The 22,890-nt window shown below is 42.7% G+C and overlaps 1 protein-coding gene across 2 annotated transcripts in view; it reads right to left on the bottom strand.

Moving 5' to 3' along the window:
- The window catches only part of jak3 (Janus kinase 3 (a protein tyrosine kinase, leukocyte)), a 34,469-nt gene extending 14,611 nt beyond the window's left edge, over nt 1–19,858 (bottom strand). For both annotated transcript variants that reach the window (XM_041890375.2, XM_041890376.2), the window contains exons 1-9: nt 19,770–19,858; nt 19,068–19,298; nt 18,548–18,665; nt 18,214–18,331; nt 17,811–17,956; nt 17,389–17,701; nt 4,216–4,338; nt 3,926–4,083; nt 3,729–3,840 (exon numbers count right to left, since the gene is read on the bottom strand). In XM_041890375.2, coding sequence (XP_041746309.2) covers nt 3,729–3,840; nt 3,926–4,083; nt 4,216–4,338; nt 17,389–17,701; nt 17,811–17,956; nt 18,214–18,331; nt 18,548–18,665; nt 19,068–19,260 — 1,281 coding nt within the window. In that variant the 5' untranslated portion in view covers nt 19,261–19,298; nt 19,770–19,858. The remainder of the gene's footprint in view (nt 1–3,728; nt 3,841–3,925; nt 4,084–4,215; nt 4,339–17,388; nt 17,702–17,810; nt 17,957–18,213; nt 18,332–18,547; nt 18,666–19,067; nt 19,299–19,769) is intronic.
- Nucleotides 19,859–22,890: the final 3,032 nt, after the last annotated feature.

Here is a 22,890-nt window from a genome sequence, read left to right as displayed (position 1 = left end):
TGCAGGACAAGGATTGTCTTGACTTTCAAGAATGCTAGCAATTTCAAATCAAATTAGGCTAAATGGGTAATGGAAACACTTTAACCACTTCATTGTAATTCAACATTCTATGTTTTTTTGTTTAAAGTTGTGACTTCATTACGTCCAGCTGTTTTAATCAAAACAAGCTCAATGGAAACGCACTGTGGCAGGCAATTGTCACATCTACTTTTTATGCAAACTTTGTAAATGTCGACAAAAAGTCACTGGACAAGGTAATGGAAACATAGCTACTGAGTGGAGATATATCTAGGAAAACCAAAGTTCCAAAGGCTGGGCCTAATATAGTGTATAAGAGATCATACAAAAGGTTTTGTAGTGATTCTTATGATGAAGAGAATATTTGCTGGTCTGTGGTGTGTAATGAGGAGCAATTATTGCATCTGAGCTCTCCTTTTCTTTTTCAAGTGTAATGAGGAGCAACCAGACGCTGCACGTGACACATTTATGAATTTGCTTATTCCAGTTACTAATAAGCATGCACCCATTAAGAAAATGACTGTAAAAACGGTTAAATCCCCATGGAATGATGAGGAATTGAAAAATTGTATGGTTGAGCGGAACGAAGCAAAAGGAATGGCAAATAAGTCTGTCTGCACAGCTGGTACAGTAAATTGAGAAATCATGTGACTAAACTTAAAACCCCCTAAGGTTCTCCAAATTAGTGTAATAAAGCAATCCCCATCAAAATCCGTCAGTTTAAGCTAGTTTAACAGTTGAAGTCGAAAGTTTACATACACTTAGGTTGGAGTCATTAAAACTCGTTTTTCAATCACTCCACACATTTCTTGTTAACAAACTATAGTTTTGGCAAGTCGGTTAGGACATCTACTTTGTGCATGCAAGTAATTTTTCCAACAATTGTTTACAGACAGATTATTTCACTTATAATTCACTGCATCACAATTCCAGTGGGTCAGAAGTTTACATACACTAAGTTGACTGTGCCTTTAAATAGCTTGGAAAATTCCAGAAAATGATGTCATGGTTTTAGAAGCTTCTGATAGGCTAAATGACATCATTTGAGTCAATTGGAGGAGTACCTGTGGATGTATTTCAAGGCCTACCTTCAAACTCAGTGCCTCTTTGCTTGACATCATGGGAAAATCAAAAGAAATCAGCCAAGACCTCAGAAAAAAATGGTAGACCTCCACAAGTCTGGTTCATCCTTGGGAGCAATTTCCAAATGGCTGAAGGTACCACGTTCATCTGTACAAACAATAGTACGCAAGTATGAACACCATGGGACCACACAGCCGTCCTACCGTTCAGGAAGGAGACGCGTTCTGTCTCCTAGAGATGAACGTACTCTGGTGCGAAAAGTGCAAATCAATCCCAGAACAACAGCATAGGACCTTGTGAAGATGCTGGAGGAAACAGGTACAAAGGTATCTATATCCACAGTAAAACGAGTCCTATATCGATATAACCTGAAAGGCCGCTCAGCAAGGAAGAAGCCACTGCTCCAAATCCGCCATAAAAAAGCCAGACTACGGTTTGCAACTACACATGGGGACAAAGATCGTACTTTTTTGAGAAATGTCCTCTGGTCTGATGAAACAAAAATATAACTGTTTGGCCATAATGACCATCGTTATGTTTGGAGGAAAAAGGGGGTTGCTTGCAAGCCGAAGAACACCATCCCAACTGTGAAGCACGGGGGTGGCAGCATCATGCTGTGGGGGTGCTTTGCTGCAGGAGGGACTGGTGCACTTCACAAAATAGATGGCATCATGAGGAAGGAAAATTATGTGGATATATTGAAGCAACATCTCAAGACATCAGTCAGGAAGTTAAAGCTTGGTCGCAAATGGACAATGACCCCAAGCATACTTCCAAAGTTGTGGCAAAATGGCTTAAGGACAACAAAGTCAAGGTATTGGAGTGGCCATCACAAAGCCCTGACCTCAATCATATAGAACATTTGTGGGCAGAATTGTAAAAGCATGTGTGAGCAAGGAGGCCTACAAACCTGACTCAGTTACACCAGCTCTGTCAGGAGGAATGGACCAAAATTCACCCAACGTATTGTGGGAAGCTTGTGGAAGGCTACCTGAAATGTTTGACCCAAGTTAAACAATTAAGGCAATGCTGCCAAATACTAATTGAGTGTATGTAAACTTCTGACCCACGGAAATGTGAAATAAATCATTCTCTCTACTATTATTCTGACATTTCAATTTTTTTAAATAAAGTGGTGATCCTAACTGACCTAAGACAGGGAATTTTTTAATGTCAGGAATTGTGAAAAACTGAGTTGAAATGTATTTGGCTAAGGTGTATGTAAACTTCCGACTTCAACTGTATCTGTTTTGCATTGGATGCGTCTCAATCCACCGCATCTGCCTATGTGACAGAGCTAGAGCGGTGTTTGTCAGACCATGAGACATCCCGAAAATCGGTCTTCTCTCAAAATTGTCTGTAGTGTCCGAACGGTTTGGCCTACTAACTATGGAAAGATGAAACTCTCACGAACAGGATGGTGTTCTCCATTTTGCTCTACGACCTCCACAAGTGTCAGGAGACTCACAAACATGTACATGTTGGTTGTTTAGGCCTCACAAGACCCGTCTTAAAGTCCCCTGGTACCAGTTGAAAAAACAAATGGAAGTATATACAGTTTGTGAAATCACTGCAACACTTAACAAAGAGCTGCAGTCAGTTTTAGAATGGGTGGCAAGTAATAAGCTAGTACAAAATATTTAAAAAACTAAAAGCATTATTCACTAAACCCTAAAACTCAACTAAATATTGTAATAAATAATGTGGAAATTGAGCAAGTTGAGAAGACTAAACTGCTTGGAGTAACCCTGGATTGTAAACAGTCATGGTAAAAACATATTGATGCAACGGTCGCTAAGATGGGGAGAGGTCTCTCCTTAATAAAGTGCTGCTCTGCTTTCTTGACAAAACTAGTCCTACAGGCCCAAGTTTTGTCGCACCTGGACTACTGCCCAGTCATATGGTCAAGTGCCACAAAGAGGGACATAGGCAAATTACATTTGGCCCAAAACAGAGCAGCACGGCTGGCCCTTAAATGTATATGGAGAGTTAACATCAATGACATGCATGTCAATCTCTCCTGGCTCAAGAGATTGAATGCATCACTACTTGTCTTTGTGAGAGCTATTGACATGTTGAAAGCACCGAGTTGTCTGTTCAAATGACTAGCATACAGCTCAGACCCCCATGCATACCCCACAAGACATGCCACCAGGGGTCTATTCACAGTCCCCAAGTCAAGAACAGACTCTGGGAAATGCGCAGTACTACATAGAGCCATTGCTACATGGAACTCTATTCCACATCAAGTAACTGATGCAAGCACTAAAATCAGATTTAAAAACAGATAAAACTACACCTTATGGAACAATGCTAACTGTGAAGAGACACACACACACACAAGCACACACACACGCATACGTGCATTAACACGCTGGAACACACACTCTACACACAGGTACATTGTAATATTGTTGTGTGGTGGTATTATACATTTTCTATTGTAGATATGCAGTGTAATAATGTTATATGATGTACTGTTTAATTTGTAGAGGATTTCTAATAAATACAATACAAATGCAATACATATGGACCATCCAGACTATCTAATAAAAGTGTGACCAAAAGTATATCCAGATTAAAGCAATTTGAGGATTGACTATGCTTTGTAATTGTTTACTTTTTACCTGAACGCAGACGGTAAGAAATAACTTTTCATAGTCTTTGGGGCTGCGTCTTAGCAGAAACCTGCCATCTTTGGCGCCTACTTTTTTCAGCTTGTGCACTGCAAACTCAGACCTGAGGAAACAACATATAAAGGCACACTGAGATGTTTAAATCTAATGTATCTCTATGGGTTTGATATAAGTCTTGAAGGACCTACGTGATTGGCCCATGGCAGTGGCTTTCAATGTCTTCAAGCAGGCTGGGAGGGGCAACGTCTTGACAGAAATAGTGACTGGAGTCTGTAGTCAGCCTGAAGTAACCATCCACAAGCGAAACAAATGAAAGCGCCTCGGTCACTGTTCGAAACTCGGCCTCCTGTGGAGAAGAATTGTGACATGCACACTTTTTCATTAGCTATACACCCCCCGAAATGGATGTTGCCCAGGTGTTGTTGATTAAGCATTAATTAAGGATGTATTGCGCATTGATTCAGTGTTTTCAACCAACCAGGCATCTGTCGTCCTGCCGGGTGACCGTGACCACCCTGCTGTCCTGGGGAACCTGCTCGTGGCACGCCCTCTTGATGTTGATGTCGATGATCTCTGGGAAGTCACAGAATGTCTGCCACTCCTGAGACAGAACGTACAGTTATGAATATACTACTGTTCCCTGAAGGAGGGAACAAAGTATAACATACTATGGGGAGTTAACAACCAATCCTATTCACCTAAAGCAAACTGAAATCATGCCCAACGTGCCAATGGATGCGAGCCCGCCCTCGGAAGCCCCGCCTTCCTGGCTATAGTACTGGGGCTCGCAGTCATTTCCTCAATTTAGTACTGCCCTTCCTTCAGTGAACAGTAGTTATAGTCATAACTGTATGTTCCCTTGTTCCCTTTCAGTCGGTCACTTGATATAACATACTATTGGGTCATACAATCACGTCCCAAGCCAGCTCAGAGGTTACCAAACTAGGAGGCCCACGGCAGCCCAAGCACACACAGGTTCCACCGGCTCAAAAAAGGTTACAGAAGCCACCTTTTTCCCTTATACTTACCCGAGAAGCCTGAACAGTCAGAGCCTCATGAGGCCTGAACTGTCAGAGCCCCATATAGGGAACCAGAACCTGCTGCAACTTGTCTATGTGCACTGACATGCTGCCACTGCAGCCAAGTCCCTATACCCCACAGTTCCAAGAACAATATTTACATTGCCAGCCTGAAATGTCAGAACTCGTACAAGGAACCGCAAGTCCAAAAACAACAGAACACCTGTCGTAACTTGGTAAAGCGCACGCGTGCGCTGCATAGCATCGACCAAAGTCGATGAACCCCGGCAGCCCAAGGTTCAAACCCACAGGGAACTGTGGTAATCCTCTGCGCGGGATTACCAAAAAATATGTATTCACTAACTGTATGTCGCTCTGGATAAGAGCGTCTGCTAAATGACTAAAATGTCAATTAGATCACTTATTTTGGTATTGCCCCTATGTAACTTGTTTCTGGTCACAGGTTCGGGAATGGCTGAAAAATCACAACATTTATCTCAAATTAACCCTACAAATAGCACTGTTGGGAGATTTGGAAAACCAGATACCATGCGATTAGACAGGTTTAGAATGTATGTGAAACATCACAGCACAGTTGAAAAATATATGGCACATGGAAATCATAAGACGGCGGTTTACGGAGATAGGTGGGATGGACTGAGAGTAGCTGATGGGTGGGTTTAAAAGCTCATGTTCTATAATAGTTATGACTGAAAACACACATAATGTATAAGTACTATCTATCTAGATGTAATGTATATAAAAATATCAAATTACTTTATTCTCGCTATGTAAGTAGATAAAAAAAATAAAAAAAATTGGCATGTATGTAAAATGTGTGTAGAATGTACATGTAACAACAAAAGAAAAAGCTGTAAAAACACATTTTGTTTTTGTCCTCCGAAGAGGGGGGGGATGGGCCACAAAAACAAAACAAAATTGGAATGATTGTGTGGTGAAAACGTTAGTCTGTGTAATGTAGTAACATGTTCTGTCCACCATAGGGAAATTAGCGTAATATAACATAATTCAATGTCAAAGTAATTCGATATTTTAATATATGATGATAGTAAATGTAGCAAACTCACACATTTTTACAACAATTACATCTATTTCCTCCTACTTTAACCATGGAGAGAGTTTAAAAATGCTCCTAAGTACAATTTAACCAGGCGCTCTAGACTAGAGCGTCCATAGGGTCTGTGCAGCAGGCTGAATGTTTGACGTCCCAATTATAAACGTTATCCGTAACCATTTCCATGGCTTGGTGCGACGAGTAGCTACAGGAATATATATTTAAAAATGACTGCCAGTAGAAAACACCCCCCGGCCTCCCGAGTGGCGCAGCGGTCTAAGGCACTGCATCGCAGTGCTTGAAGCGTCACTACAGACCCGGGTTCGATCCGGCCATGACTGGGAGTCCCACAGGGCGGAGCGCAATTGGTCCAGCGTCGTCCGGGTTAGGGGAGGGTTTGGCCGGGTGGGCTTTACTTGGCTCATCGCGCTCTAGCGACTCCTTGTGGAGGGCCGGGCGCCTGCAGGCTGACTTCGGTCGTCAGTTGAACGGTGTTTCCTCCGACACATTGGTGCTTCTGGGTTAAGCGGGCAGGTGTTAAGAAGCACGGTTTAGTATAAATAAAATCTAAAATAAATAAAATGAAACCACTTCTTGTCCCATCAAAACTCTCGGAGACAAGTATATGGTTGCTCCAGCTGAGACGGAAGAGGAAGCGAGACATTTCACTGGCTAATTTTTCTGGTTCATAGACAAGTAGACCAGACCCAGCTGCTATCGCATTGGGAGAGCCACCCCTTAAGTAGACCAGAACTGTGACTATTTTTTCAATGGTAAACGGCCTGAGTAAGACATCTTTATTTATCCACCATCTTTGGCTCTAGGTGCACAGATCCACGCTCAAAGCTAGTGTACATCGATAATATATCATAACAATTTATAAAGTTGGCTACTTTATTGCCAGGCCTTTCAGGCCCTTGTTTTTTTCAATGTCATTCTATTAAACACTTTTATTAGAAACTTTTTTTGTTAGTGTGATGTTTTTAACTTTCACCACCATCTTTTTATCTGTTCAACAACACAGATTCAGGTCGAACTCACACAGGTTGCAACAAATGCCTGCAGAAATGTCCATGGAAATGGAAGACCAAGGCAGAGAGGGAAACAATAGAGACTGAAACTGGGGCCAGATTCTCTGAGCTATTTAAATTGCCATATTTCATGCCCATAGACATGGCTGTAGTGGACCCTATGCATAATCTTTTACTGGGGACAGCAAAACATGTTTTTACCGTCTGGAAGAATATTGGTGTGCTGGATGATGGAATACTAAGAAATATGCAGCTTAAAGTCGATGCACTGAAAGCACCTGCAGACATGGGCCAACTACCCGCTAAAATCTCATCAAGGTTTTCTAATTTCAATTCACAAGAATGGAAAAATGTAACATGCGTTTACTCCTTATTCACTCTTAAGGGACTTGTGGAGATGCCCATTATGATTGCTGGACCCAATTTGTCAAAGTGGAGCGTTTTCTGTTTTCCATACAACCTTGCAAAGCTCTCACAGAACTGTTGCAAGTGGCTATGGGCCTCTCTAAGTGGCTATGGGCCTCTCCATTGTTAATGTAGGAGGAAATATATGTAATTGTTTAAAAAAATGTATGAACTAGGTTATAGGCATACTAAATACATGTTTGGAGTAGATTGCCTGCTGAGCTGAACTGGGCGTGATATGAGTACAATAATAGACAAGGTCTTAGGGGCATTTTTTTATTTTCACTAGTTTATTTAGCATAAACTCTTATTTTTCTTAAGGGCTTGTAAGTAAGCATTTCACCTGTTGTATTTGGCGCATGTGACAAATGAAATTAGATTTAATTTGATTTAGCATGTGTAAAGATCCATGATCTTCCAGAGCCGACTAAACAAGACTGGTCAAGCTCTGTTTTTATTCTGACTTCTCAATACTCAGCTTCTTCTTATCATTAAAGATATTCTGGCTTACATGTACACACTCGGAAACAGGCCATTTTACACAGTATTGGCCTCATTGACTGAGCCACTTTGGAGCACTGTTGCCACAGTAAATGCTTATGTGTCACATACAGTGGGGAAAAAAAGTATTTAGTCAGCCACCAATTGTGCAAGTTCTCCCACTTAAAAAGATGAGAGAGGCCTGTAATTTTCATCATAGGTACACGTCAACTATGACAGACAAATTTAGGAAAAGATTTCCTGAAAATCACATTGTAGGATTTTTAATGAATTTATTTGCAAATTATGATGGAAAATAAGTATTTGGTCACCTACAAACAAGCAAGATTTCTGGCTCTCACAGACCTGTAACTTCTTCTTTAAGAGGCTCCTCTGTCCTCCACTCGTTACCTGTATTAATGGCACCTGTTTGAACTTGTTATCAGTATAAAAGACACCTGTCCACAACCTCAAACAGTCACACTCCAAACTCCACTATGGCCAAGACCAAAGAGCTGTCAAAGGACACCAGAAACAAAATTGTAGACCTGCACCAGGCTGGGAAGACTGAATCTGCAATAGGTAAGCAGCTTGGTTTGAAGAAATCAACTGTGGGAGCAATTATTAGGAAATGGAAGACATACAAGACCACTGATAATCTCCCCTCGATCTGGGGCTCCACGCAAGATCTCACCCCGTGGGGTCAAAATGATCACAAGAACGGTGAGCAAAAATCCCAGAACCACACGGGGGACCTAGTGAATGACCTGCAGAGAGCTGGGACCAAAGTAACAAAGCCTACCATCAGTAACACACTACGCCGCCAGGGACTCAAATCCTGCAGTGCCAGACGTGTCCCCCTGCTTAAGCCAGTACATGTCCAGGCCCGTCTGAAGTTTGCTAGAGTGCATTTGGATGATCCAGAAGAGGATTGGGAGAATGTCATATGGTCAGATGAAACCAAAATAGAACTTTTTGGTAAAAACTCAACTCGTCGTGTTTGGAGGACAAAGAATGCTGAGTTGCATCCAAAGAACACCATACCTACTGTGAAGCATGGGGGTGGAAACATCATGCTTTGGCGCTGTTTTTCTGCAAAGGGACCAGGACGACTGATCCGTGTAAAGGAAAGAATGAATGGAGCCATGTATCGTGAGATTTTGAGTAAAAACCTCCTTCCATCAGCAAGGGTATTGAAGATGAAACGTGGCTGGTTCTTTCAGCATGACAATGATCCCAAACACACCGCCCGGGCAACGAAGGAGTGGCTTCGTAAGAAGCATTTCAAGGTCCTGGAGTGGCCTAGCCAGTCTCCAGATCTCAACTCCATAGAAAATCTTTGGAGGGAGTTGAAAGTCCGTGTTGCCCAGCGACAGCCCCAAAACATCACTGCTCTAGAGGAGATCTGCATGGAGGAATGGGCCAAAATAGCAGCAACAGTGTGTGAAAACCTTGTGAAGACTTACAGAAAACGTTTGACCTGTGTCATTGCCAACAAAGGGTATATAACAAAGTATTGAGAAACTTTTGTTATTGACCAAATACTTATTTTCCACCATAATTTGCAAATAAATTCATAAAAAATACTACAATGTGATTTTCCGGATTTTTTTTTCTCATTATGTCTGTCATAGTTGACGTGTACCTATGATGAAAATTACAGGCCTCTCTCATCTTTTTAAGTGGGAGAACTTGCACAATTGGTGGCTGACTAAATACTTTTTTCCCCCACTGTATCAGTTTGCAAACAATGTAAAAAATATATAATAATTGAGTTAATAAAGCCGCATACAAACTTGGTCTCTTTTTTGCTTTCTTGAGTAAGGCAGCTCCAAAATGCAGGTGTTTCAGCCTAGCTCAGTGCTTTCTGTGGTGGTGGGACAGCCAGCGGAAATCTAAGGGTAGAGCTCGAAAACTCAAGCCCAATGGGTACTGCCATGGAGTTACATTAGAAGTGCCCATCCAAGAAGGCTCAAGGTCATTGGCCACAGATAAAATTTTGTCAAATCACGTTATATCTACAGTAGCTTTGATTAAACTGATCATGTCAACATCATACTTTCAAAATCTTAGCTAGCAAGCTAACAGTCATCATCATGAATCAAGTCGACAATCTACTGGGAAATCCTTTTTAATCCTTCTCATCTGAAAATAAATTATGAAGAGAAATTATAGATAAAACGTATCAGTGCTCATCGACCATTGGACATAAACATTACACAACAAGTTGGAAATCACCAATTCAACAGTGAGTGGTCATCCAACTCGGAATTCTAAGTCAGGAACTTGGGCCTCTTTCTAGAGCTCCGACCTGAAGATCATTAATGTGATGATTCAACCTTGTTTTTTTCAGAGTTCCCAATTGTTTTGAAAGCACCAAAAATCCAGAGAATGCCAGACTTTGATGACAAAGTTTGATGACAAAATTTGCCCATGAAGAACCGCCGCGCCACCTTCCTGTTCAAGTGAGCACAACAAGGTGAGTCCAAAAATGTATTAGATGCTGCTGCATAAATGATGTAATATGCCAGGGAGATACAGTGGGGAAAAAAAGTATTTAGTCAGCCACCAACTGTGCAAGTTCTCCCACTTAAAAAGATGAGAGAGGCCTGTAATTTTCATCATAGGTACACGTCAACTATGACAGACAAAATGAGGAAAAAAAATCCAGAAAATCACATTGTAGGATTTTTAATGAATTTATTTGCAAATTATGGTGGAAAATAAGTATTTGGTCACCTACAAACAAGCAAGATTTCTGGCTCTCACAGACCTGTAACTTCTTCTTTAAGAGGCCTCCACTCGTTACCTGTATCCTCCACTCGTTACCTGTATTAATGGCACCTGTTTGAACTTGTTATCAGTATAAAAAGACACCTGTCCACAACCTCAAACAGTCATACTCCAAACTCCACTACGGCCAAGACCAAAGAGCTGTCAAAGGACACCAGAAACAAAATTGTACACCTGCACCAGGCTGGGAAGACTGAATCTGCAATAGGTAAGCAGCTTGGTTTGAAGAAATCAACTGTGGGAGCAATTATTAGGAAATGGAAGACATACAAGGCCACTGATAATCTCCCTCGATCTGGGGCTCCACGCAAGATCTCACCCCGTGGGGTCAAAATGATCACAAGAACGGTGAGCAAAAATCCCAGAACCACACAGGGGGACCTAGTGAATGACCTGCAGAGAGCTGGGACCAAAGTAACAAAGCCTACCATCAGTAACACACTACGCCGCCAGGGACTCAAATCCTGCAGTGCCAGACGTGTCCCCCTGCTTAAGCCAGGCCCGTCTGAAGTTTGCTAGAGTGCATTTGGATGATCCAGAAGAGGATTAGGAGAATGTCAAATGGTCAGATGAATCCAAAATAGAACTTTTTGGTAAAAACTCAACTCGTCGTGTTTGGAGGACAAAGAATGCTGAGTTGCATCCAAAGAACACCATACCTACTGTGAAGCATGGGGGTGGAAACATCATGCTTTGGGGCTGTTTTTCTGCAAAGGGACCAGGTCGACTGATCCGTGTAAAGGAAAGAATGAATGGGGCCATGTATCGTGAGATTTTGAGTGAAAACCTCCTTCCATCAGCAAGGGCATTGAAGATGAAACGTGGCTGGGTCTTTCAGCATGACAATGATCCCAAACAAACCGCCCGGGCAACGAAGGAGTGGCTTCATAAGAAGCATTTCAAGGTCCTGGAGTGGCCTAGGCAGTCTCCAGATCTCAACCCCATAGAATATCTTTGGAGGGAGCTGAAAGTCCGTGTTGCCCAGCGACAGCCCCAAAACATCACTGCTCTAGAGGAGATCTGCATGGAGGAATGGGCCAAAATAGCAGCAACAGTGTGTGAATACCTTGTGAAGACTTACAGAAAACGTTTGACCTGTGTCATTGCCAACAAAGGGTATATAACAAAGTATTGAGAAACTTTTGTTATTGACCAAATACTTATTTTCCACCATAATTTGCAAATCAATTCATTAAAAATCCTACAGTGTGATTTTCTGGAATTTATTTTCTCAATTTGTCTGTTATAGTTGACGTGTACCTATGATGAAAAGTACAGGCCTCTCTCATCTTTTTAAGTGGGAGAACATGCACAATTGGTGGCTGACTAAATACTTTTTTCCCCCACTGTATGTATACTGTAGCTAAGAAAGTAATAGTATGTGTATGTTGTGTAGTAAGCTGTTGTGGTAGCCCATGAGCCTCACCCTAATAATTTCCCCTCATAATTTAGCCTACTGTTCTGACTTTGTGTTGCACATGTAGCCTATAGCCTGTTTTAGAGAAATGTCATCATCGAATATTGTAAGAGCTTTCATTGTCTGCTTATATGTCCACTTTTATATGTCCCCTTCCGTCTTCAAGAGAGCGAGAGTTGCACCCCTTCTCAAAAAACCTACACTCGATCCCTCCAACTACAGACCAGTATCCCTTCTTTCTTTTCTCTCCAAAACTCTTGAGCGTGCCGTCTTTAGCCAACTCTCTTGCTATCTCTCTCAGAATGACCTTCTTGATCAAAACCAGTCAGGTTTCAAGACTGGTAATTCAACTGAGACTGCTCTTCTCTGTGTCACGGAGGCTCTCCACACTGCTAAAGCTAACTCTCTCTCCTCTGCTCCCGTCCTTCTAGACCTATCTGCTGCCTTTGATACTGTGAACCATCAGATCCTCCTCTCCACCCTCTCCGAGTTGGGCATCTCCGGCGCGGCTCACTCTTGGATTGCGTCCTACCTGACAGGTCGCTCCTACCAGGTGGCGTGGCGAGAATCTGTCTCCGCACCACGTGCTCTCACCACTGGTGTCCCCCAGGGCTCAGTTCTAGGCCCTCTCCTATTCTCGCTATACACCAAGTCACTTGGCTCTGTCATATCCTCACATGGCCTCTCCTATCATTGCTACGCAGACGACACACAATTAATTTTCTCCTTTCCCCCTTCTGATAACCAGGTGGCGAATCGCATCTCTACATGTCTGGCAGACATATCAATGTGGATGACGGATCACAACCTCAAGCTGAACCTCGGCAAGACGGAGCTGCTCTTCCTCCCGGGGAAGGACTGCCCGTTCCATGATCTCGCCATCACGGTTGACAACTCCGTTGTGTCCTCCTCCCAGAGTGCAAAGAGCCTTGGCGTGACCCTGGACAACACCCTGTCGTTCTCCGCTAACATCAAGGCGGTGACCCGATCCTGTAGGTTCATGCTCTACAACATTCGTAGAGTACGACCCTGCCTTACACAGGAAGCAGTACAGGTCCTAATCCAGGCACTTGTCATCTCCCGTCTGGATTACTGCAACTCGCTGTTGGCTGGGCTCCCTGCCTGTGCCATTAAACCCCTACAACTCATCCAGAATGCCGCAGCCCGTCTGGTCTTCAACCTTCCCAAGTTCTCTCACGTCACCCCGCTCCTCCGCACACTCCACTGGCTTCCAGTTGAAGCTCGCATTTGCTACAAGACCATGGTGCTTGCCTACGGAGCTGTGAGGGGAACGGCACCTCCGTACCTTCAGGCTCTGATCAGTCCCTACACCCAAACGAGGGCATTGCGTTCATCCACCTCTGGCCTGCTGGCCCCCCTACCTCTGCGGAAGCACAGTTCCCGCTCAGCCCAGTCAAAACTGTTCGCTGCTCTGGCACCCCAATGGTGGAACAAGCTCCCTCACGACGCCAGGACAGCGGAGTCACTCACCACCTTCCGGAGACACTTGAAACCCCACCTCTTTAAGGAATACCTGGGATAGGATAAAGTAATCCTTCTACCCCCCCTTACCCCACCCCAAAGAAAAATAAAATAATTATTGTAAAGTGGTTGTCCCACTGGCTATCATAAGGTGAATGCACCAATTTGTAAGTCGCTCTGGATAAGAGCGTCTGCTAAATGACAAAAATGTAATGTAATGTAATTTATCCTACGGTTCTGACTTGGTGTACAGGGAGAATACTGTAAGAACGGCCCATGTTCTGAATTCTGTCGCTGTACATTTCAAAAGTGCTGAACAATAGTTATATTGACTACGTCCGTCCTAGCTCGATCATGAATGTCTTAATCGAAATTACGAATTGCCTCTTATCCACTCGTCGTCCCCTAGTTTGTACATCTCAATTGTCAGTAGAAACCACATTTGTTTAAGCAAGTCAGCCATATCAGCTATGTTTTTTTTAAAGGCAGTAAATGTGGCTGAATGAACTGTTTCGCTGCCAGACATGGCTCCGCTGATAGCTACAGTGGGGAAAAAAAGTATTTAGTCAGCCACCAATTGTGCAAGTTCTCCCATTTAAAAAGATGAGAGATGCCTGTAATTTTCATCATAGGTACACGTCAACTATGACAGACAAATTGAGAAAAAAAAATCCAGAAAATCACATTGTAGGATTTTTAATGAATTTATTTGCAAATTATGGTGGAAAATAAGTATTTGGTCACCTACAAACAAGCAAGATTTCTGGCTCTCACAGACCTGTAACTTCTTCTTTAAGAGGCTCCTCTGTCCTCCCCTCGTTTCCTGTATTAATGGCACCTGTTTGAACTTGTTATCAGTATAAAATACACCTGTCCACAACCTCAAACAGTCACACTCCAAACTCCACTATGGCCAAGACCAAAGAGCTGTCAAAGGACACCAGAAACAAAATTGTAGACCTGCACCAGGATGGGAAGACTGAATCTGCAATAGGTAAGCAGCTTGGTTTGAAGAAATCAACTGTGGGAGCAATTATTAGGAAATGGAAGACATACAACACCACTGATAATCTCCCTCGATCTGGGGCTCCACGCAAGATCTCACCCCGTGGGGTCAAAATGATCACAAGAACGGTGAGCAAAAATCCCAGAACCACACGGGGGGACCTAGTGAATGACCTGCAGAGAGCTGGGACCAAAGTAACAAAGCCTACCATCAGTAACACACTACGCCGCCAGGGACTCAAATCCTGCTGTGTCCCCCTGCTTAAGCCAGTACATGTCCAGGCCCGTCTGAAGTTTGCTAGAGTGCATTTGGATGATCCAGAAGAGGATTGGGAGAATGTCATATGGTCAGATGAAACCAAAATATAACTTTTTTGGTAAAAACTCAACTCGTCGTGTTTGGAGTACAAAGAATGCTGAGTTGCATCCAAAGAACACCATACCTACTGTGAAGCATGGGGATGGAAACATCATGCTTTGGGGCTGTTTTTCTGCAAAGGGACCAGGACGACTGATCCGTGTAAAGGAAAGAATGAATGGGGCCATGTATCGTGAGATTTTGAGTGAAAACCTCCTTCCATCAGCAAGGGCATTGAAGATGAAACGTGGCTGGGTCTTTCAGCATGACAATGATCCCAAACACACCGCCCGGGCAACGAAGGAGTGGCTTCGTAAGAAGCATTTCAAGGTCCTGGAGTGCCCTAGCCAGTCTCCAGATCTCAACACCATAGAAAATCTTTGGAGGGAGTTGAAAATCCGTGTTGCCCAGCGACAGCCCCAAAACCTCACTGCTCTAGAGGAGATCTGCATGGAGGAATGGGCCAAAATACCAGCAACAGTGTGTGAAAACCTTGTGAAGACTTACAGAAAACGTTTGACCTGTGTCATTGCCAACAAAGGGTATATAACAAAGTATTGAGAAACTTTTTTGTTATTGACCAAATACTTATTTTCCACCATAATTTGCAAATAAATTCATAAAAAATCCTACAATGTGATTTTCTGGAATTTCTTTTCTCATTTTGTCTGTCATAGTTGACGTGTACCTATGATGAAAATTACAGGCCTCTCTCATCTTTTTAAGTGGGAGAACTTGCACAATTGGTGGCTGACTAAATACTTTTTTTCCCCACTGTATATGTAGCGGTGGTAAGGTGCTGGGACTGCTATTGGGACTCTGCTGTTGGGACAGCTATATGTAGGCCCTAACAGTTTGTCGGCACCGTTTGTCACCGTTATAGTCCCATTAATGTATTGTTTAGTGTTGTGTTGTGTAGTGGCTTTGCTGGCATGCATCGATTTTTTGGGTTGTTGAGTTTGCCCCACCAATATTTACATGCTAAAATCGCCACTGATCCATATAGATCCGCCTGTCCCTCTCAGGAATCCCTAGAACTGGCGCTGTTTATTCGGAAGCACCGTGCTATGATTAGCCCCCTTGTTAGCCTCTGGAGCTAAGTAACTCTCCACTCATCGGCAAAATCTTTAAACAGGGGTAAGTGATGTTTCACCTCTGTCGGGACAGGAAGTAAATACCTTCCCCCAAACCTGGAGGAGCTCCGCTGTGGGGGACAAAACGCCATCAAAAGCACATTCACCACCAATGGTTCATTCTCCACCTGCCGAATCCAAAGCCGGGGCTTCAGGCTGCCCCGGACAGATGTCATCAGATTCACACACTGAAAATCATCCAGAGCCAACCAGGGATAGTATATAATCTCCGGAATCCAGACTTTGAACACTGCCGGAAAAACAGAATGAGCCTCACTCGGCTGGGATGACACCCCTATCAACTCCGACCACTGATCTTTCTCACAAAGTCACCCTGACTCCCAATGGAAGTTGAACCCAGCCGGAGACAATGGTCACACAAACTGGTCCGAGCCAAGGCCTCCTGAGCGTGTGTAGTATATGAAGAATTATGAGTTTGCTAATGTTTTCAAGTGGAACCTGAGAGGATGTTTATTTAGTGTCAGAGGGAATTGTTTTTAGGGTGATGCCCCATAGAAGACAGGGGATTGGACAGTAGAGGGAGCCACCCATATTTTGGGGAATATTATAAGTACTGGATGGAGACAAAGAAGAGCAGAGCGGCCATTGCAATTTGGGAAACACTGCTCTCCGGATGCTATATATATCTGTACACTTATGCTGAAATCTTGTGATATGAATAAAACTTATGATCAAAGTTCAGTATTAGCGGACTCCTTTGTTTAACAGCAATAATTAGCAACATTGACTCGACACTACACGTGTTTCCACCCCAGGCAACAGGAAAGCACTTGAGAGTATCTTACATGTTTCATTGTGAAACCACATGTCCTAGGTTAAGGTCGGAGGTTCAAACTCGGCTGGTTAGCCTTTTTGAACTTACTCTTACCACTGGCCATCTTACTCAAGTAAGGAAGCACATGCTACACAAGCAGAGCAGAAAGTAGTGTGGTTTTAGCTAACACAAATCCTTCCCAAGCAAAGAAGCATTAGCTACACAAGCAGAGTAGAAAGTAGTTTGCTTTTCCCAAACACAAAAACCGATACCAAGACCCAAAACTTGCAACATCTAGGGGGACGAGTACTCTCTGCCCACTAATAGACACTTATGTCGGATCCGAATCTCATAGCGTTTGTGTGCTTGAAAAGTTTGTAAATTGTGTGACACGTTCTTTATTCAGGTGAACTGAAGAAATTAGGAAATGGATGTGAGCCCCGCTATTATAGCCAAGAAGGCAGTGCTTCTGAGGGCGGGCTCAGCATCCATTGGCCAGTTGGGCGTGATTGAAGTTTGCTTCAAGGGGAATAGGATTGGTCATTGACTCCCCATAGTATGCTATATCGAGTGACTGACTGAAAGGGAACATTATTTATGTTTTGTGTTCAGTCAATGTAGATACAGCATGATAATCATGATCATGACCCACAGTAGGGACTTTGCACTTTGTCTCACCAGGACTTCGGCAGGGCAATAACTTCCACTGATTTGTATGCCACTCTCCCCGGCGACCCGCATAAGGCTGAACGTCGGTTCCTTCTGCTGCAGCTGGGAGCCGGGGTGGTTCACCTGAAAGGTCTCAGTGCCATGGGAAGGCTCCACCCCTGCCAGCTCCATCAGGTACTTCAGCTTCAGACTGCGTTCCCCCACCGAGCAGCGGCCCAGCTTCTTCAGGAACTGTTTCAGAGTGTTGCGGATTCTGTAACGCGCAAGCCGGCTCAGTTGCTGGATGTCCTGCCGATGCGTCTCGGGAAGGCATGACTTGTAACTGAAAAAACAGGAAATGGATCTATTCTGCACAGCCAAATAAGAAACCAAGAGACCCGTTGACATAAAGAAATGTACTCATTTTCATACCCTCTTTATAGTATTCATACCTGACTGTCTTGCACACCTCCCTGACGCTCTGGTTGTGTTCCTTAGCCAGTCGCCATAGGTCGAGCACTGCCAGGCCAAGACACTCCTCCTGGACGCTCAAGGGAGGTGAGACCCCCGCCTGGCCAGCCACAAAGTCACTGCGGGACTACAGGTCACAAAAAATGAAGACTATACACAGAACACAGGAAGTAATTTAGTAGAACACTTACATGTACATGCCCTTGTGGAAATTCTAGAAATACCATTAAAAGCGAATCATTCACCACAAATAGCCTTTATCGCACCACAATTGTGTGAGAATGTAATTTCACATGATCTATTGCCATATGTTAACATCCAAATAGTGCATATCTAAATGTGAGTTTTGGCTTACTGCAAAGGTTGGAAGTGTTTTCTATGTACCTGGGCAAAGAGATAATCAATGACACAGTAGTCGAGCACTGCACTGATTCTGCCTCTTCTCAGACAGTAGCGGTATGATGTTTTTGACCCCTCTCCAAACCAGTTGGCAAAGAAAAACCTTTGTAACCACGGGAAATAAAAAAAGTACAATTTAATACATAAGTCATCCAGTTCACATTCACAGCTAATAAAATCCCTTTGTATGAGGAAACATTATTGTGGTGCACTACACATGACAGACTAAGACCAAATAAAGTGCAACATAATAGTTAATATGAGGCATAAAATGTATTTCTAGTCAAATGTTTCTTTTTTACATAACGTTTTTTCTCACCTGACTCTGTAGTGAATGCTAATGCTTTCATCAGTGTTGAAAACATGTGTTGGGGGGTAAAAGTAGGAGAGATCATCAAACGCCAAAGCAAATAGGCTGTGGTACACTGGTAGGATTCCTAAGGAGTGAGAAACGTTATTGTAAGAAATGTTTTTTGCAGGTTTGAACATCCAAGCTAATACGTGACTGCATTCTCAATAAATAGAAGGCTTGGAGACAGCAAGGTCCTGAAGGAGGATACACAAGGCTCCAATACATATTTTGTAATTCCAGAAGAAATGGGTATGCACACTCAAAAGGTGGCGTAGTCTAGGACATTTCCAAAATTCCTCCCTTAAAGGGGCAATTTGGGATTTAAACAACAACAAAGCAATCAACTCGCCACTTTTTTGGTAAACAGCGTAAGGATGTCTATTTCACACCATATTACAATTATTCCTCACACGGTTACAGCATATGCTCTTCAACAGGGTTAAATACAAAAATTACAACCATATTCATATAAAAACACATATCTTACCACATTTTTTTGCTGCCAGGACACAGACCCTTTCAGCAGAGATTTGGCCAGAGGATATGTTGAACGTTGTTCCCGCCTTTGTGGCAGGGAGGAAGTAGAGATGGACTTGTAAACCAGAGCCAGAACCGGACCTTTGGCTGCCCCCCCTCTCCCTGTCCACTAGAGGTGCTGTCTCCTCCTCAGTGAGATCCATTGGTAGAACCACTCCTGAGACACAAATTACCTGAGAAACTGCAAGTAAATTGAGGGAAGAGGAAGGATAGTGACGTCCTAGATTTTACAAGAAGAGGATGACGTCAACAAGCTCGCCACTGAAGCCACAAGGGGAAATGAAATGTTATTAAGAACTAGGGGTTTCCAAAACAGAGGAACTAACCCATGGGAATCTACACAATACATTTTGTTGAATCTATTTCAACAAGACCAGGTCGAAGATTTTTGGATCAGAAAACTGACAATATATACAATAGTGAAAAACATACCATGTGGAGAGCAACACTCTCATTTGAACAAACCTAACATTTCAACACAGTTTTGAGTCTTAACATCCAAAGATTAACATTTGAACTGGACTCAAGCACTTAATCAGTGTTGTCTTGACACTACCTAGTGTCAGCTTGACAATAATAAGCAGTAAAAGACATCAATTGAAGTTCAGTCTTTACCACTACATCCACAAAGCAGCCTATGTACAGCCATTACCTCAAAATATGATGGGCAGAAAGGTGTCTTCTTTATGAACAGGCATCCATGTCTTCGATGTCTCTTGTTGATGAGACACTGTGTTTCATGGTGGTGGGAGGAGGAAAGTAATACAGTTTCCTGTTTCAGACAGCGCAACATATTTCCTGACAAAGAAAATGTATCTTGATTAGTATCTTCAACCTGTTTTTACCTCACCCTGTTCTAGTTGGTAGAACAGACATCTGTCAATACCATTTCCTCTGTAGTGAAAGGGAATTTAAGACATGAAAGTGACAATAAGTGTACATTTTTTGCAATAGTAAATTATGATAAATTATTTTTGCCTTTTTCACATGTAGCAGAGACTGAAAATGTGTGAAAGGACTTGAACAGGAGTTGGAATGTTATTCAACTGTGACTTGTTCAAGACAAAAAGAAAGCTCTTTGAAGCTGTACTGTGGTTTCCTCTTCCACTGACAAGCAGTGGGTTTTTGTAGTTTCCTGTCACGAACCAAACAAAAAGATACCCCAGTTATATGAAAGTGAAAACCCTGTGTTGTTCAATGGGCACACTTAGTTTCCCCTTAGGCATCGACTGTATTTGCCATACGAGGTTGTTCCTCTTAATATAATTTAGATTTCACCATAGCCTCAAGCCTCTATAACGGTATATGATATTATTCAATCTTGCCCTTGATTATTTTAATCAGGTGTGTGTATGCTGTACTACAGTTCGTAATCTTCCATTGTTTAGATTATAGGGCCATACGATTATTGGTCTTCCGTTAAGAGTTCATATCATATGTGCTCAGTGTACCATAACAAACTGCCAATGCAGTCCAACTTGCAGATGTTCATCCGAATGTTGTGCGTGGAGTGCGGGTTTGCAATTACTCTTTATGGAGTGCAGGAGCACTTCAAGACTTCTGGTCTGCCAGGTTCCAGAGACATTGGTAGTTCCAAGCATATGAGCTAGTTGACATCAATGAATGTGTCATGGGGTGGAAAAGTGAGAGGTTCTAGGTCTGGGATTGAGCAGGCAGCAAAGGCAGAACAAAAGACAGTTTAATATTTATTTTCTTAAGGCATGATTCAGTTTCAGCATACAGCACAGTCTCAATACAGTTAAATTCCTTTGTTTCCAAACTCTATCCATAAATATAACTTCTTACTTTTACTATAAAAAAAACACGCTACTTAAAAATCAGACATACAAACCAAACTAAAAGGGGGCACAGGAAGCGACGCAGACCAGCAGCCAGGTGTCCATCTTAATTTCTAAGACTTAGTCAATTACAGCACAAACTCCATTTGCCACGTGCTCTTCTATGGTATATTGCCGTTTGCACAATTTAGTGTGCATGCTGCCATCTACTGTGTGGGATGGAAACTGGATTCCATGCAAACTACCAAATTAAATAAACTACACCAAATCAAACTACTTTTCTGTTAAAAATAAAAACAGATCTTATCCCTACACAGGCTCAAGGGGAGCCTGGGAGGGCGGGCCATCTTCTGGCGCCAGTACCCCTTGCAAGTCTTTCGATGTAAACTCTTGAAGTCCCAAATAACTTTTCTGCCGCAGCCACAATAATGTCCAGTTTCTTTGACACTTCAGCCATACAGTTCATAACTGTGGCAATGAACGCCACAGAATCTACCTTTTTAACACAAAGGGTATATTTTGACTGGCAGCAAACATTTACTACTGGATATGGTGCATCCACTACCATATCTTCACTAGTCACTATTTTCCTCAATGCTTTTAAATTGCCGCCGCATAGGAGATTTGATTGACCGCTCTAACTTTAGCGCACCAACTATCCCTGGAATTCTCTTCAGGTATTTAATGTTAACGTCTGTTTTCACCCCTGAAATAACTCATTTAAAGGGCGCTCTGCTCCGAAGTTCAAAACACAATACTTATGTTATATGGATTGTTTTGAAGCCAACCACAATCTTCCTCTATTCTTCAGAAACACAATTAATCAGTATAAGACCGCCTCGATATGACCGATCCCCCATGCCTCTGGACTGCATCACTTCCTGTGGGCTGCCACCAAACAAAAATTTAAAAAACAGGGGGTTTAAATACGTTCAGCGCAAATCACATGACCAGTCAATTATCCAATAGAAATGATTGTTTCTGATTGCATGCAAATGAGTCACACCTGTGACACACACATAAGATATTGTTAAGTAATCACCAGAGTTGTGGACTCAAGTCATACATTTGATGACTTGAGACTCGACTTGATATAAAATAACTTGAGACTTGGAGCCTCAAGACTCGACTTTGACTTGAGACTGATGACTTGAATTTATCTGGTCAGGTTTTGTAATGTTTTGTCAGTCATTTTGTGGCACAGAGTCTACATGGATTACTCTACACACACAGCCAGAGACAGTAGGCAACATCGCCCTTGCAAAAAAAAACTGCAACAGATTGGCTAGTGAAACGCATTCACAGCGCTCTGATTGGACCAGCAAACTGTCAATCAACTCAGGTCGGGTGAGCTAGCGAACAGATTGCTGATTTGCTGTACAGCTATAGGATCAGGTGCAGCGCAAACGTCAAATTGTAGGAAGAGAGGATTGCCATAAATAAATATGCAGCTCCAAAAATGTAATATTAACTCTTTACTTTACAAGCTCACCGGCAATGGAGCAACAATTACTAGCATAGGCCTACTGGTCTTTTGGTATGTAACAATTGCTTGAAAATGATAATTTACTTATGTTTGCTTTTGGAATTTGTTTCAAATGAATTATTACTGTGGTGAAGACGCACCATAGGCGCAGTCAACTCCTGCCAGAGGAGAGTACTTTTTTTCTGCTGGTTGAAATGTTTGCTGTTGCTTTCACACAATGTTAATTGTGCACCTGAACGTTCACAAGACTCATGAGGTAGAAGTTCTGTTTATTTAATTCAATGTATGGTTTCCTGGGTTATGTCTGAGTTGTGTGTCTGTGTCCTCTATCTTTCTGGTTGTTGGTAATAGGAGAGTGCGCGCCTCAGTGCGTATAGAAATAGGCTACATGGCCTGCGCGCCACGTTTTGGAGTCAGAAGGTAAAATGAGTGTTCCATGTATGCATGGTATTGAAATATCATGAATAATCATAAAGTCTGATTATGAC

This window comes from Coregonus clupeaformis, chromosome 11, assembly GCF_020615455.1.
Source record: "Coregonus clupeaformis isolate EN_2021a chromosome 11, ASM2061545v1, whole genome shotgun sequence".
In the NCBI taxonomy this organism is placed as follows: Eukaryota; Metazoa; Chordata; class Actinopteri; order Salmoniformes; family Salmonidae; genus Coregonus; species Coregonus clupeaformis.
The sequence above is the reverse complement of the archived record's forward strand: the minus strand, read 5'-3'. Positions and strand labels throughout refer to the sequence as shown.